Consider the following 13,880-nt stretch of genomic DNA (forward strand, 5'->3'; position numbering starts at 1 on the left):
TACCTACACCATAATCTATATCTGTTCTAGATTCTTCTAACCTAATATCAGGCTGAGGTTCACTAACAGGCTGAGGTTCGCTAGTACTACCATATTCATAACCAGTTTCCCCATGAAGGTACCAAACTTTATAATTACGTGAAAACCCTTTCATATACAAATGAGTCCAAACATCAAATTCTTTTATAACCTTATTATTATTGCAAGAAGAGCAGGGACATCTTAACATACCACTTTTTGCATCCGGTTGCTGTTGAACAAGCCTCATGAATTCTCCAATCCCTTGAACGTATTCTTCCGTAAGCAAATTGGTGTTCGGATCCAAATGAGGTTTATCCATCCACGAACGATAATAAACTTCTGAAGACATGATTTTCACGGAATTGTTATGACTAAAGAGAATGAAGAGAGAATGAAGTGTGAATGAGTTGAATGAGGAGGGGTTGTATTTATAGGAAATTGCTTACGGACCTCCGACGACTTTCCGACGAAATTCCGACGGATATAAAGAAGTCCGTCGGAATTCCGTCGGAATTGTCCAATCCCAAACGGCTATACAACGGTCATATGTATTTGTCGGCAACGGTCACATGGTTCGTCGGAATTCCGTCGGAAAATACCGATGGAATTCCGACGACTTTGCTGTTAATCGGAATGTCGTCGGAATTCCGTCGGAATATACCGACGAACTTCCGACGACTACAACGGTTACATTTTTTATCGGAATGTCGTCGAAAAGTCGTCGGAAAATTCCGACGAACCGTATGTCGTCGGAATTCCGTCGGAAATGGCCGACGGAATTCCGACGACTTCATTTTTTTGGATTTGGTCGGAAATTTGTTAGTATTCCGTCGCAAATGTCCGACGACCTTGGTGTCCGTCGGAAGCTCCGTCGGAATTCGGAGTGTTTTCTTGTGGATATATAGTTTTCGTCTTTGTTTTAAGTTAGAAAATTCGTCATACATAAATTTAACTCTTTATTTGAAAACTAGCGGAAAGTGTAAAGTAGCATGACTAATACTAAAAACAAAAACAATTTATGCATTTAAGATAAATAATTTCGAAGATTCGAGTCTTTGAGGCTGAGAGAGTCTGAGAACCATAATTTGAAGTCTTCGGAAGCATATTTTTCTGAAGTCGCATATTTCGGAATAAGAAAGGTAACTGACGAATAGTGAAAAAACAAACTATTCATTAGTTGATATTTTTCCCAGAAATAAATACACTTATACATTATCCAATTCAAAGACTTTGAAATCTGAACAAAGCGGAGATAACGGAGCATATTGTGTATATATAATGAGTTATTTTTGTTTGAAGAGCATATAAAGAGTTACATGACCGGCATCAAATAAAAGGATAACTAAGTCAAATATACGTGCTTAATTATCCTGATAGCGAAGACGCAGACAAATCAGCATATTGACACAATCAAGCCACTATCTAGATCGAACAAGCCCTGCGTGTCAACCTTCATTTACTACTTAGTCGACTTAGCTTTGGGACCATATGCATACATCTCCATAACTACGTTGCGACTCTTACGATACGTGTTTTACGTTCATATATAATTGAGCCATTAATCACGTGGAACACAGCTACGGCACGTAGAGAAAAATGACATGCAGACCCCACCAAATTACATTAATACATTTTAAACCAAACCGGGTCCATTTTGGATCTTGAGTCCTTGACTATGCCGTTTTTGTTATCGTACGTCTTGAGAAAACTGTCGAGTAATAACCTTAAGCAGATAAAAACAATTAACATACATGATTGTTGATTTGTCAATTTGCAAAAACCAAAATGGAATTATGTACATGGAAAACCCCGTGAACATATGATTTTGTAACACTCTTTACATTACTATGTCCGACCATGCAGTATCTAGTTGTGAACACTATGTTTGATTATTCATTTTTCGAGCTTTATTATATGAGACACGATATACTCATGGGTATGAAAAGTATCAATAGAAAAACATATAGTGGCGTTAAAAAGGAGAAACTTTACATGACTCGAGAAAATGTAAATGAAGCTTCCTTTCAGAGAAAATTACGTTATCAAAGTAATATATTTGCTTTCTAGAAAAGTAAAATAATTGCCAGTCATCTAACAATTCAAAATTATCGTGTAAATTTAAAGCTTTAAGCTTAAATTACACAGCTGAGGATAAGTAGTTGTTTTTCCCTTGTTTAAGTGTTGAAAAGAAGTTATGGCGCCATATTCAGAAAAGTTGATACGCTGAGAAAATAAAATGATAGAAGTTGGTCGGATCAGGTTTTTGCCTGCATTTGGTTAGTGCATGAGTTGTTATGCAATACTAATTCTTTCATTTTGTGTTAAGCCGAGTTAACTTTTTATATGAATGTGTGTTCCGCTTAGTGATTGTTATATTTGGTTACAGTTATTGACTTTTAAGATATTCTATTGTAGTTTCAGATCTAGAAGGAGTCGGTCATAGTTACGAAGAAAACATTTGTGTATTAATCAGGTTAGCTTCTTTTTTCATTGTATGGAAAGTCAATAGTGTTAGGAAATGCAAGTCTGACTAAAACTTCGTGAGCATCTAGAAATATAACGTAATGCAAAAAGTCAAAGTGTCACTCTCTCGACAAGCGGGTTCCGTTTGGACTCTGTAGTCCAGAGAGTTTATGGCGCGTCGATTTCACGCCGTCTCAATGATTCCTTGTGAAAAGGATGACACACGTAAAAAACTAGGCGACTAAGAAAGAGAAGGATCTGATCTAATGTCGAAAGGGGGTTTAGCTCACGAAATACACATAGACGGTCTCCTTCAAATGTGCAGAGAAGAACCCCTTATCCTCTCATATAAGAAACTTGGGAGAGACAGTCAAAGTTTTGAGACACCATGTGTCTGATGCAGTTTACGTGAGACAGACAGTCAAAATGTCCTTCAAAAAAGCACATTTCTATCAATTGATGTTTACTCTTTCCCTTTTCATAAGATAAATACATACACGTTAAACCTTTTTCCGTTGTCTAAATGCGAATAAAACATAAAAGACGTAAGAAATGAATAAATTGAAGTGATTAAAAAATGAGATAAACCAGTTGTTAATCAAACATTCAAAACAACTTAGCTGGCTAATGTAGAATATTTGCAGCTAGATTCCTACTCTCTTTTATTGCCTTTTTTATACTCCCTCCGGATATGAATGTAAGATGTTCTATATTTTTATCTTGTATACAAATGTATGATGTTTTGAGATATAATTAATGCATTTATTTTTAAAATTTAAATATAAATTAAAAAGTAAAATTATGAGTGGTGAAACTTTATTGATATAATCAAAAAGTAACAACTAAAATATTGTATTTATTGTTTCTTAATATGTGTGTAAAACCTTAAACATCTTATATTTAAATCCAGAGGGAGTAGTATTTTTTTTTTAAATATACTTTTTTCACAGAGTAGGATTGTAGGAGAGACAACTTCGTCAGACCGAAAATAAATCACCATCATTCCTCTTCCCTTCCCGAGTTCAAAACCAAGGATAATTAAAAACTTTTTTAATTGAGATTTGAGCCAGAGAGAGAAGAAGAAGAATAGAAGAAGGGAACGAGAAGATCTCCAGCGGATCATCTCTGCTTTAAAAGCATTGGCGGCGACTGGCTTCATCTCTCTCTCCTCTTCCTACTCCTTATTAATTCCCTCTCTTACTTGCTACACAAAACCCTTTTCTTCTCTCTCCTCTCTTTATCTTACGCCATTTACGTTTTGCTTTTCTCTGTGTGTGATTATTATGACGATGGGATTTTCTTTCTGAAACTTTTTATTTTCTTGGAAAGTTGACAGAGAGGAAAATTAAATAAAATAAAAATAAATAAAAAAGCTTGAAACTTTATGGTTCTTCTCTGTGACCACAGAGAGGCAATAAATGCGTTTATAAATGGTTAGTTGAGATTAGGAGAAAGAACATAAAAGTCCCGTAGCCCGAGGAGAGTTTGGGTTTCTTGCAGAAAGATAGTGAGGCAAAACATGGGTTTGGTTCTCTCTTGTCTCTCTTTTAACTTTCATCCCCATTAACTGTCTCTCCCTCTTCCAGCAAAGCTCAAGTTAAAAGAAACCACGTTTTCCCCTTTTTTTCCTTCCTTTTCTCACCTTCTTGTTCTGGTTTTGAATTGAGAAAGTGTAAAGCTTTGAGCTTTTTTAGTACTAAGCTGCTGTAGAGTCAAACAAAGGTGTGGTAAAGAAGACGAAGAAAGATGAAGTTCATGAAACTAGGGTCTAAGCCTGATACATTTGAATCTGATGACAAATTCCACAAGTAAGTAAATTTTTAATATTTTTTGCCGCTCCTATTTTTTATTTTTAAATTGATAAGGTCATATAGATTCCTTACTGTTTGTTCTCTATGCATGTTTGATTCTTTTGTTCTGTTCTGTTCTGTTCTCTTTTCTATTCATATTTTTCTCCACATGTTTTATTTCTCTGTCTGCCTCTTGAAAGGTTTCTAGAAACACATGTCCTGCTCCAAACTCTCTTGGTTTCTATTATTTTCACCAGAAGAAAACATATATGTGACTTCAATTGATATCTGTGAATAGAGGTAGGTAGACTTATTTCTCTGTGGATGAATAGTAAAACATACTCTGGTATTGATCTAAGCGATAAGAAACACAAGGAAAAGTAGTGTTACAAAAGAAAAAAAAAAAGGAATAGTTTTTGTCATCACCACCATCATTTTGATTGGTTTCACTAATCATATTTTGCGGGAAATACCACAAAGATAAAAGTAACATAAATGGGGTATATGAGTATCAGAAGTGGTCCATTAGATGATCTGCCTTTGTTTATGTGTTGTTTTGTGGTCCTGGTTTGTAAGAGTGGAAAGAAAAAAGGAAATGATGATTATGAGTTTTCTACAAATTCAGAAAGTGAAGAATCTCTCTTTTCTTTTGTTTACTTATGCTTTGTTTCTGTAATTATCAGCTGACATCTCTTCACAAACTTGACATCTGGATATTCTAAAGTAGTCTAAAGAATGTTGCTTTCTTGGCTTTGTTCCGTATGAGAATATAACAAAAATGATTTCTTTTACCCAAGATTTAGTCTTTTGTTAGTTTGTGGATGCTTAAAACATGTTAAATCTGACTTTGCGTATGGCTTTGAATGTGACATAACATCTCTAACGTTTAGTAAATATTTTTTGACTAATTATTTTGGAGAGTTCTTGTTTAGCTGATTATGTTCTTGGTCTCTTCTCCACAGGTACGCAGTTTCGGATCTAGACAGCGATGTTACCGTCATTGTCGGAGAGTTTACATTTTACCTCCATAAGGTACATTTTTGTTATATTTACAACTTACGTATTTACTTGCTGATTCTTAAGTTATACAATTGTAATGAAGTTTGTCTTTTTGATGCTGCAATGTTATGTTTTCAGTTCCCGCTGCTATCTAAGAGCAATAGGATGCAGAGACTTGTTTCTGAAGCGAGCGAGGAAAACACCAATGACATCACTATATCAGACATCCCTGGAGGACACAAAGCGTTTGAGATCTGCGCTAAGTTCTGCTACGGGATCACGGTTACACTCAACGCTTACAACATAACCGCCGTGCGATGCGCAGCTGAGTATCTCGAAATGACCGAAGACGTTGACCGCGGTAACCTCATCTACAAGATCGAAGTCTTCCTCAACTCAGGCATTTTCAGAAGCTGGAAAGACTCCATCATCATGCTTCAGACAACCAAGTCTCTTCTTCCATGGTCCGAAGATCTAAAGCTCGTTGCTAGATGCATTGATTCTGTCTCAGCTAAGATTCTGGTCAACCCCGAGACCATCACTTGGTCTTACACACACAACAGGAAGCTATCTGGACCTGATAAGATTGTTGAGAGAGACGAGAATGCGATTCCTAAAGATTGGTGGGTGGAAGATGTGTGCGAGCTTGAGATTGATTTGTTCAAGAAAGTGTTGAGAGCTGTGAAGTCAAGTGGGAGGATGAACAATGGTGTAATCAGTGAAACTCTTAGGTACTACGTTGCGAGATGGTTACCTGAATCTATTGAGTCAGAAGCAGCTTCTTCAAACAAACATCTCGTTGAGACTGTTGTTTCCTTGCTGCCGAGGGTTAACAGAGCGATGAGCTACTCTACTTGCAGCTTCTTGCTGAAACTACTCAAGGTCTCGTTCTTGGTTGGAGTTGATGAGACGGTGAAAGAAGATTTGGTTGATAACGTGAGCTTGAAGCTACATGAGGCCTCGGTTAAGGATCTGTTGATTCATGAAGTTGAGTTGGTTCATAGGATTGTTGATCGGTTCGTGGGGGATGAGAAGCGTGTCTGGGAGGATGATAGATACAAGGAGTTTGTGCTAGGGAACGGGGTTTTGTTGAGCGTGGGGAGATTGATCGATGCGTATTTAGCAAGTAACCGTGACCTAACGCTCTCTAGCTTTGTTGAGTTGTCTGAGCTAATTCCGGAAGCAGCTAGACCTATTCACGATGGTCTCTACAAAGCTATTGACACTTTCTTGAAGGTATGTAAGCATTTTATTACATTCTTCTTGTTTTACAGTTATTAGAGAGCATCATCATCAGTAACAAAAGTGAAGAGCAGTGTTCTTGCAATTGTTATATTAATATAGTAATTTAAATTTAAACTGTTAAAAAAAAACACGAATTAGAAAATGACAAAAGTGAGAGCAGTGTTCTCAGCAGCTCTCTCTTAAATTATTCCCTCTCCTATTTTATACATTTATTTTATTATAATATTTGCTTAGAGCAGCTCTCATTTCAAACTGATGCAGATGCTCTTAATTTCTGAAAATTGGGGTGTGATTGTATGGTTGAATTAGAGTAAAATTAATAGAGTAAAAGTGTTTTACAAAAAAAGTAGTTATTCCATTTATCAGTTTTTTTTGTCTTTTATGGTTTGAGAGTAAAACTTTTGCCCTCTTATTTGAAGTTGAACTTAGAGTAAATAATATATATAAATAAATAAAATATTTTTATATGTTCATTTTACTCTAGTTTCCAATTTTTTTATTCTCAATTTGTTGTTCACCTAATTACTCCAAAGTGTTTTTAGTCACACTCTTGGTTTTGTATAGGAACATCCGGAGCTAACTAAATCTGAAAAGAAGAGACTTTGTGGGTTAATGGATGTGAGGAAGCTGACGAGTGAAGCATCAGCACACGCAGCGCAGAACGAGCGGCTTCCGTTACGAGTGGTGGTGCAAGTTCTCTACTTTGAGCAGCTCAGAGCTAACCACAGCCCCGTGGGTTCTGTTGCAGCTTCCTCCCACTCGCCTATCCCGCCGGTGAAGAAGGCGGAGGAGAGCATAGTGGTTGTCGATGAAGAAGCGGCGAAGAAGGTGGGGCTGAGCAAGAAAAGCAGAGGAAGCAAGAGCACGAGGAGTGGTGGTGGTGCTGGTGGACCGCAGCTGATGCCGTCGAGGTCAAGGAGGATCTTTGAGAAGATATGGCCAGGGAAAGGTGAGAGTAACAAGAGCTCTGAAGTTTCGTCTGGTAGCTCGCAGAGTCCGCAGGCGAAGTCTTCGAGCTCGTCGTCCCGGCGCCGGAGACATTCCATATCTTGAAGGGTCTAAGTCTCAAAACGTTCAGGAGAACGAAGTTGTAAAGAGTCAAGGTCATAACTTATTATTATAAGTGTGTAGGATTTGTGGTAGTTAAAAGTACTGATGAAGTTATCGTTATGTGTTTTCTGCTGTTTTTGTTTGAGTTATTAACATAAATACACATTATGTCTTTTTATTACATAGAAGATCAAAATATGCTACTAAGGTACATTCTAGGGGTTGAAGACCTGTTTGCCTTCCATAAAGCAAAACCAAGTGTGGGTATAAGCCAAATTTTAGGTTTAGGATAGTGGACGTGAAACATATGTGAAATTGGGTTTTTAGTTTTGCACAGACTTGTAAAAAAAAACGCCGTCGGTAATTTATTTTCGTTAGTTGTTGTAAAACGCAGAGACTTTGCGTGAGAAAAGACGGCGACTGCGATTTCTCCGACGAACGAGATTTCCGATGGACGGAGACGATAATGTTGTCGCGAAAGAGGAGAGTTTCAAAGGGCAAAGCGAAAGGTAAGATCCGTTTGGGGATTAGGGTTTCGGTTCTAGGATTTTGATTTTTTGATTAGGGATTCAGATTTGAAATTTTGATTTTGAGATTAAGGGTGTAATTTGAGATTTAACCCAAGACCCTCGAAGTGAGGTTATACATTTCAAAGTTTGGGATTTCGATTCTGAGTTTTTAATTTGGGAATAAGGGTTTTGGATTTGAGATTTCTATGATGATAATGCAATGGAAAAAAAGTCGAAGCTTGTTGCTAGTTTTGGTGTTTTGACAAAATTGTGGTAGGGTGTACACCAACACGTGTGTACATATGAACAATCAGGATTGTGTACATATGTACTGACATGTATATGTACAATTTGTAATGTGCATTCATATGTATAAACATGTATATGGATAATTTTAGGACATAATATGTAATATACATATGTAATATGTACACGATCCTAGTTTACTGGATTGACATGGATATGTTGTGTTTGTTGGCGTAGGAGATTGGAGCTGGTAATACATGAGGGCCAGACGAAGAGGTTGTGTGCCTCTCACTGGTACTGGGATTTAGCACCAGCTTACATATGTATTCATCAACGGAAAGAGATGCAGACAGCTTGTATACATCCATGTTTTGGGTTACAATGGACATTTATACTTGTGTACAACAAAATATTTAAGAAGCAAAAAATTTGGGTGTGTATAGTTATTTTGTTGTAGTACAATATGTATGACATTACACTATTTTAATTGTTTTTAGTATGTAATGTGAAATAGTGATTGTTGATTTGAAAATGTGTTCTTCTTTATGTACATATAAGTAAGGCCAACATGTATAGTATTTGTGTACTACATGTTTGGCTATGTCATGTAATATGTACATGTGTACATCTAAATTCAATAAAAATTTATGGTTGTTGTACACAATATTAGGTGTACATGTTTGGCTATGTCATGTAATATGTACATGTGTACATCGAAGTTCAATAAAAGTTTATGGTTGTTGTACACAAGATCAGACGTACACATCAATGAAAAAAAGTTGGATATATGACACATTCTAGTCCATGTTTATGTGCAGGAATTCTATCTCTAAAAAAAAAATTATTTACATAAGAATGCATCACAAGTTAATTGCAGTTGTAAATAAAATCTGAATGTAACGACAATCAATCACAAATAATTCAGAACTATTGTTGCAAATCGTTAAGAGTATAAAAAGTCTTATATCTCTATCAATAACAAAGACCCACTCATTTATTTGTATTTTTGTAAATATTAACAACTATTAGATTTTAAGATACATTGCAGTAATTACATACATACTAGCACATAAAAATCTAGATAAATAAATATGAATTCTTAATCAAAAATGAAAAGACTTCTCTGTGTACATGTTGATAGCAAAAAAATTTGTGTATGTGTTGATTGTACACATGGATAGCAAGAATTACGTGTTCATGTGGACAACAAAAATTATATATACACGTAGATACTATATTGATTGGACATTAGAGATCGAGAACTTGTGGATAGCAATATAAACATAAATGTGTATTTTTATGACTTCAAAAATTTGATTGATTTATGTTAGATAGTTGTATGTAGTATCATTAGATGTATTTTTTGTTGGATGAATGGACTGGATCTTTGTGAGAACAAAACTCACGTGTACACATGAGAACAATATCCACGTATATACCTAAATACAATATCCACATGTACATGATATCCATATGTACATGATATTCATATGTACACACAATTAACGTAAACAAACATCGTGGATAAGCATGACCAGAGGTGTGGAGATTCAGGTTACAAGTTCTTTTGTGTTAGGCGGCCAATAGCTCAGTGAGGCGGAGGGGAGAGCTTCGATGTTGGCAAAGAACTTCTTCAAGACAGAGTTTTGTAGTTCAAGCAGCATCATTGTAGGATGGAGAGTAACGATCCTGGACATTTTCTGTTTGTCGATTGAGAATGTTCAGCTGCCATCGTCGGTCATCTTCCATTCGCCGGTGATAACCATACAGTGGTCCGCCATGGAAAATACCTGCAACAAGTTTCATTGTTGTTATTCAACGAGTGTAAGAAAGTGTAAGAAATTGAGATTATAGTAAAAAAAAAATTTAAACCAGTTTATCTCACAAACCACAGCTTAGAATACAAATAAACATGGTTGAAAATCATGGATTAATTAGCAAAGTTTTTGTTTTCTTCCTTGATGAACACAGAAAAAAGCCGATGACTTGGGGGAGAGAGAAGAAAGAGAATAATGTAAAGTTTGGAACAAAATTTGGGCCATTGAAATTAGGGTAGAGGAGTATTGATCGAATGGTTGTGGTTACATGACAGTTATGTGTCTTTTCTAGATCTGTTTGATTTAATCTCAGGCGTTGGAGCTTTAAAAAGATCAATGGTTGGGAGCTAATCCCGCCAAAAGAGAATCTAGTTAGCTTTTTTTATGTTTGGGATCTAAGGAAAAGCAAGGGAAAAAGTTGAAAAAAGTGTGTCAGTATAACAATGTGTCTCGGGATGTAATAAAAGATGAAGAAAGTGACCCAGAGTGAAAATATTTCGTGTTTCTTTTTGTTTTACTATAATGTGAAATCTAATCCTAAAGATTTGTCGAAACTACTGAAGCAAGACGTTAAATTCTATTAGAACAATCACAATCTTGTGCACAAAAAAAAAAGAAAAAAAAAGAACAATCAGAATCTTATTAATTATAGTAAAGTTAGCAACTTTCGCGAACTCACATAATCAAAATCTCCGATTTCGAGAATTTTTTTGGGAGATTTTAGAATATATACTCCATCTTTCTCCGAAAATAATATTTTTTATATTTTTCACGTTTATTAAATATATAATAAATATTAACAATTTAATTTATAATTTATAATTTATTTTTAATACACTTTTTAATAACTATCCACCAATAAAATTTAATCAATTCAAATATTCACAATTAATGTTTTTCAAATGTATACAAAGTATCTTAAAAATATAAAAAATCTATATTTTTGAAACAAGAATAAACTATAAAAAATCTTATTTTCATGAATGGAGGAGGTATTATACAATAAAACTTCTATAAATTAATAAATATGGTACTTTGAAATTTTATTATGGAAAATTAGCACAAATACCACATTCATAATACCACTTTTCATGTCTACACTAATTAATTTTACTCTCATTTTTAATGAAGGGTAGAAGACACTTATACCCCTAGGATTCGAATAAATATATAAATAAATACTTAAAAATATATAAAAAAAAATTAAAATAGTTTCAAACATAATTTTTGATTTTCAAAAAGAAAATTTCAAAAAAAAATTCAAAACAATTCGAAATAAATAAATTTATAAAAAGTTCTAATTTGAAAAACTATAATTCGAAAACATAAAAATAATTTTTTATTTTTTATTTTTAGCCTTTTCAATTTTTTTATTATTTAAATAATAATTTATTATATATATAGAGAACAAGGGTATAAAAGTCGTTTGCCACTTAATGAAAAAAATATTTTTGAAAATGTTCATTTAGTGGTGGTAAAGATGAAAAGTGGTATCATGAAAGTGACAAACATAAAAGTTTCCCTTTTATTATTTATAAAGATACTAATTTACAAAAGATTCATTATTTAGATTTCTTATTTTAAGATATATTTATTTTAAGATAAGAAAAATATTTGATTTATTGTATAGACATTAATTGTTATTTTTTGAAATTTGGCATCCATATTAATTTTATTATATTATTTGGTGTATATGATATATATTGCATAGAACTTAAATGTGGCTTTAGATACAATATTACTAAATTTCATCAAAAATATATTAAATGTTAGAAAAATATAAAGATAATTACATTGTGAATATAAAACAAACAATATAATAATAGGTTCATACTTATATAATATATATATATATATATATATATATATTATTAGTTTATAATTTTTATGGAACCACATATTTAAGTATAATTTAAGAAAATATTATTTTATTATTTCATCGAGTTGTGTTAAATTTTGAATATGTCCGAATTAGAACCAGCAAAATTTATTAATTCATAGAGATTATTAATTTATCGAGTAATAATTTATAGTAGTCTATTGTATCTCAGAAACAAAAAACTTTATCGTGCAATTGAGAAGGTCACGTAAGTTTCGAATTTTTTTATTCTCCGTCAAAATTTCGATCACGACAAAGCAAACAGTGAATAAAAGAGGGGGAATTAATAAATCTTGTGTTTAAATTTAATCATACAAGTTTGTTAAAAGATCAATTTAGCCCAACGTTTACGTAATTTAATATTTATTTTTTATCTATAAATTAAAAAAGGAAAAAAAGACGATGGATCTAATTGGTGACCATTATAGGAACATTATGAACGAATAGAAAAAAAATACAGAGGAATAAAATTATAGGAATGAAAATGAAGTTATTGTTTATCAATTTTAGTGAGGAAAAAATTTGTTTTATATTCCTCTAGAAAAAAAAAATTGAAAAAAACTATTCATTATAAATGATAAAAAAAATTAGGAATGATAAAAAAAATTAGGAATATTAAAAAATGCATTATTCATTTTCATTTCTTGGTCATTAGACCATCTATTTATCTTTACTAGCGGTTGGATTGGAAGCGCAAATTATTAAAAAAGAAAAAAGGGGGTGTATTTTTTTTTTTTGTCAACTCTTGCTTTTATAAAGCTTAAAAAGCCATAGGCCAGTTTACAAGCAAATTGAACCAATTCTTATTACAAAACCCTTAGGCCCACACGAAGCCCACCACCCATTTTTACAATCCCAAAACGTAATGATAAACATAAAACTCTGCATGTGGGACACGTATAGATGATGTGGCACTCGTCTTTTCTGGAATCGTGAAAAGTGCCATGGCACCGCCGGCTACATTTCGGACCGAGAACCACCAGCCCTTTTCACGGCTCAATTCAATTCACTTGTTTGCTCCTCCATCCCTTAGTCGCCGATTATCCACAGAGATTCTTCTTCATACCGCCAGAGGTGAATCCATCAGAAGCTTCAAAAGAAGTAGCAACATGACCTTGCCGGAACGCCTCCATAAAAGACTCCGACTAATCTAAACCTCCGCTAACTCTTTATCCCTTCATCAATCATCTCCTTTCTTTATCTTAAAGGATACTTCGCATATATTTTAGTAGCAAGGATTGATTCCTAATCTATGGACAACCTGACTATGGACATCAAAGGAATGAGACGCCACAGCTATGACTCTTCCTGTGTCATAAACGACCGCTTGTTCTGCGTTGAGATGAACAACAAGCTCAAAGTTCACGTCAACGACAACACATGGGTTCACGTGAGAGGCTTAATGGATAAGCTTCCAAAATTCGATTCAGGGTCTACTAGGCTGTTTAACTTTTCTGGCCAGCTTCCTATCCTGCAAAACTCCAACCGCAAGGATATATCAGTGACAGTGGTAAGCTTGGAATGCAGACATGGAGAGATGTGGGGAAACATTTTCTCATCTAACTTAGCACTTCGGCTCCCGTACAATACCTTCATCGTCCATGCCTTGGAGGTCGAGTTGTAAGAAAAATCACATTTTGGAGGATGGATGCAAGACCAAGCACATTATCACACGCAGCCACACAAGGTCAGATGAAAAACCAAGACTAACCTTTTTGCTATTGCATCCTTTCTTTCTTTTTTTCATTCTTTTTGTGACATTGATTTACTTTGGATCGAATGTGAACCCTACAAAGAAAGTGTAGTGGACGTGATCCAGTCGTAGGACTAATGCATACCTTGTACACTAATGACACACATA

General features: G+C 34.3%; 1 protein-coding gene across 1 annotated transcript; it reads left to right on the top strand.

Annotated features, from left to right (window-relative positions):
* The first annotated feature begins 3,472 nt into the window (after positions 1 to 3,472).
* LOC106314246 (BTB/POZ domain-containing protein NPY1) lies at positions 3,473 to 7,746 on the top strand. The gene is made up of 4 exons (XM_013752157.1): positions 3,473 to 4,292; positions 5,237 to 5,306; positions 5,412 to 6,509; positions 7,083 to 7,746. Exons 1-4 carry the CDS (start codon positions 4,231 to 4,233, stop codon positions 7,569 to 7,571), a joined length of 1,719 nt encoding a protein of 572 aa, XP_013607611.1. The 5' UTR covers positions 3,473 to 4,230; the 3' UTR covers positions 7,572 to 7,746.
* The last annotated feature ends 6,134 nt before the right edge of the window (positions 7,747 to 13,880 follow it).

The sequence above is a fragment of the Brassica oleracea genome, chromosome C1, assembly GCF_000695525.1.
Source record: "Brassica oleracea var. oleracea cultivar TO1000 chromosome C1, BOL, whole genome shotgun sequence".
Classification (NCBI taxonomy): Eukaryota; Viridiplantae; Streptophyta; class Magnoliopsida; order Brassicales; family Brassicaceae; genus Brassica; species Brassica oleracea.

Coding starts and splice junctions, on each gene's coding strand:
- LOC106314246 (XM_013752157.1), top strand. CDS start 4,231: ATGAAGTTCATGAAACTAGGGTCTAAGCCTGATACATTTGAATCTGAT. Junction 4,293..5,236: donor TCTGATGACAAATTCCACAA/GTAAGTAAATTT, acceptor TCTTCTCCACAG/GTACGCAGTTTCGGATCTAG. Junction 5,307..5,411: donor TTACATTTTACCTCCATAAG/GTACATTTTTGT, acceptor TTATGTTTTCAG/TTCCCGCTGCTATCTAAGAG.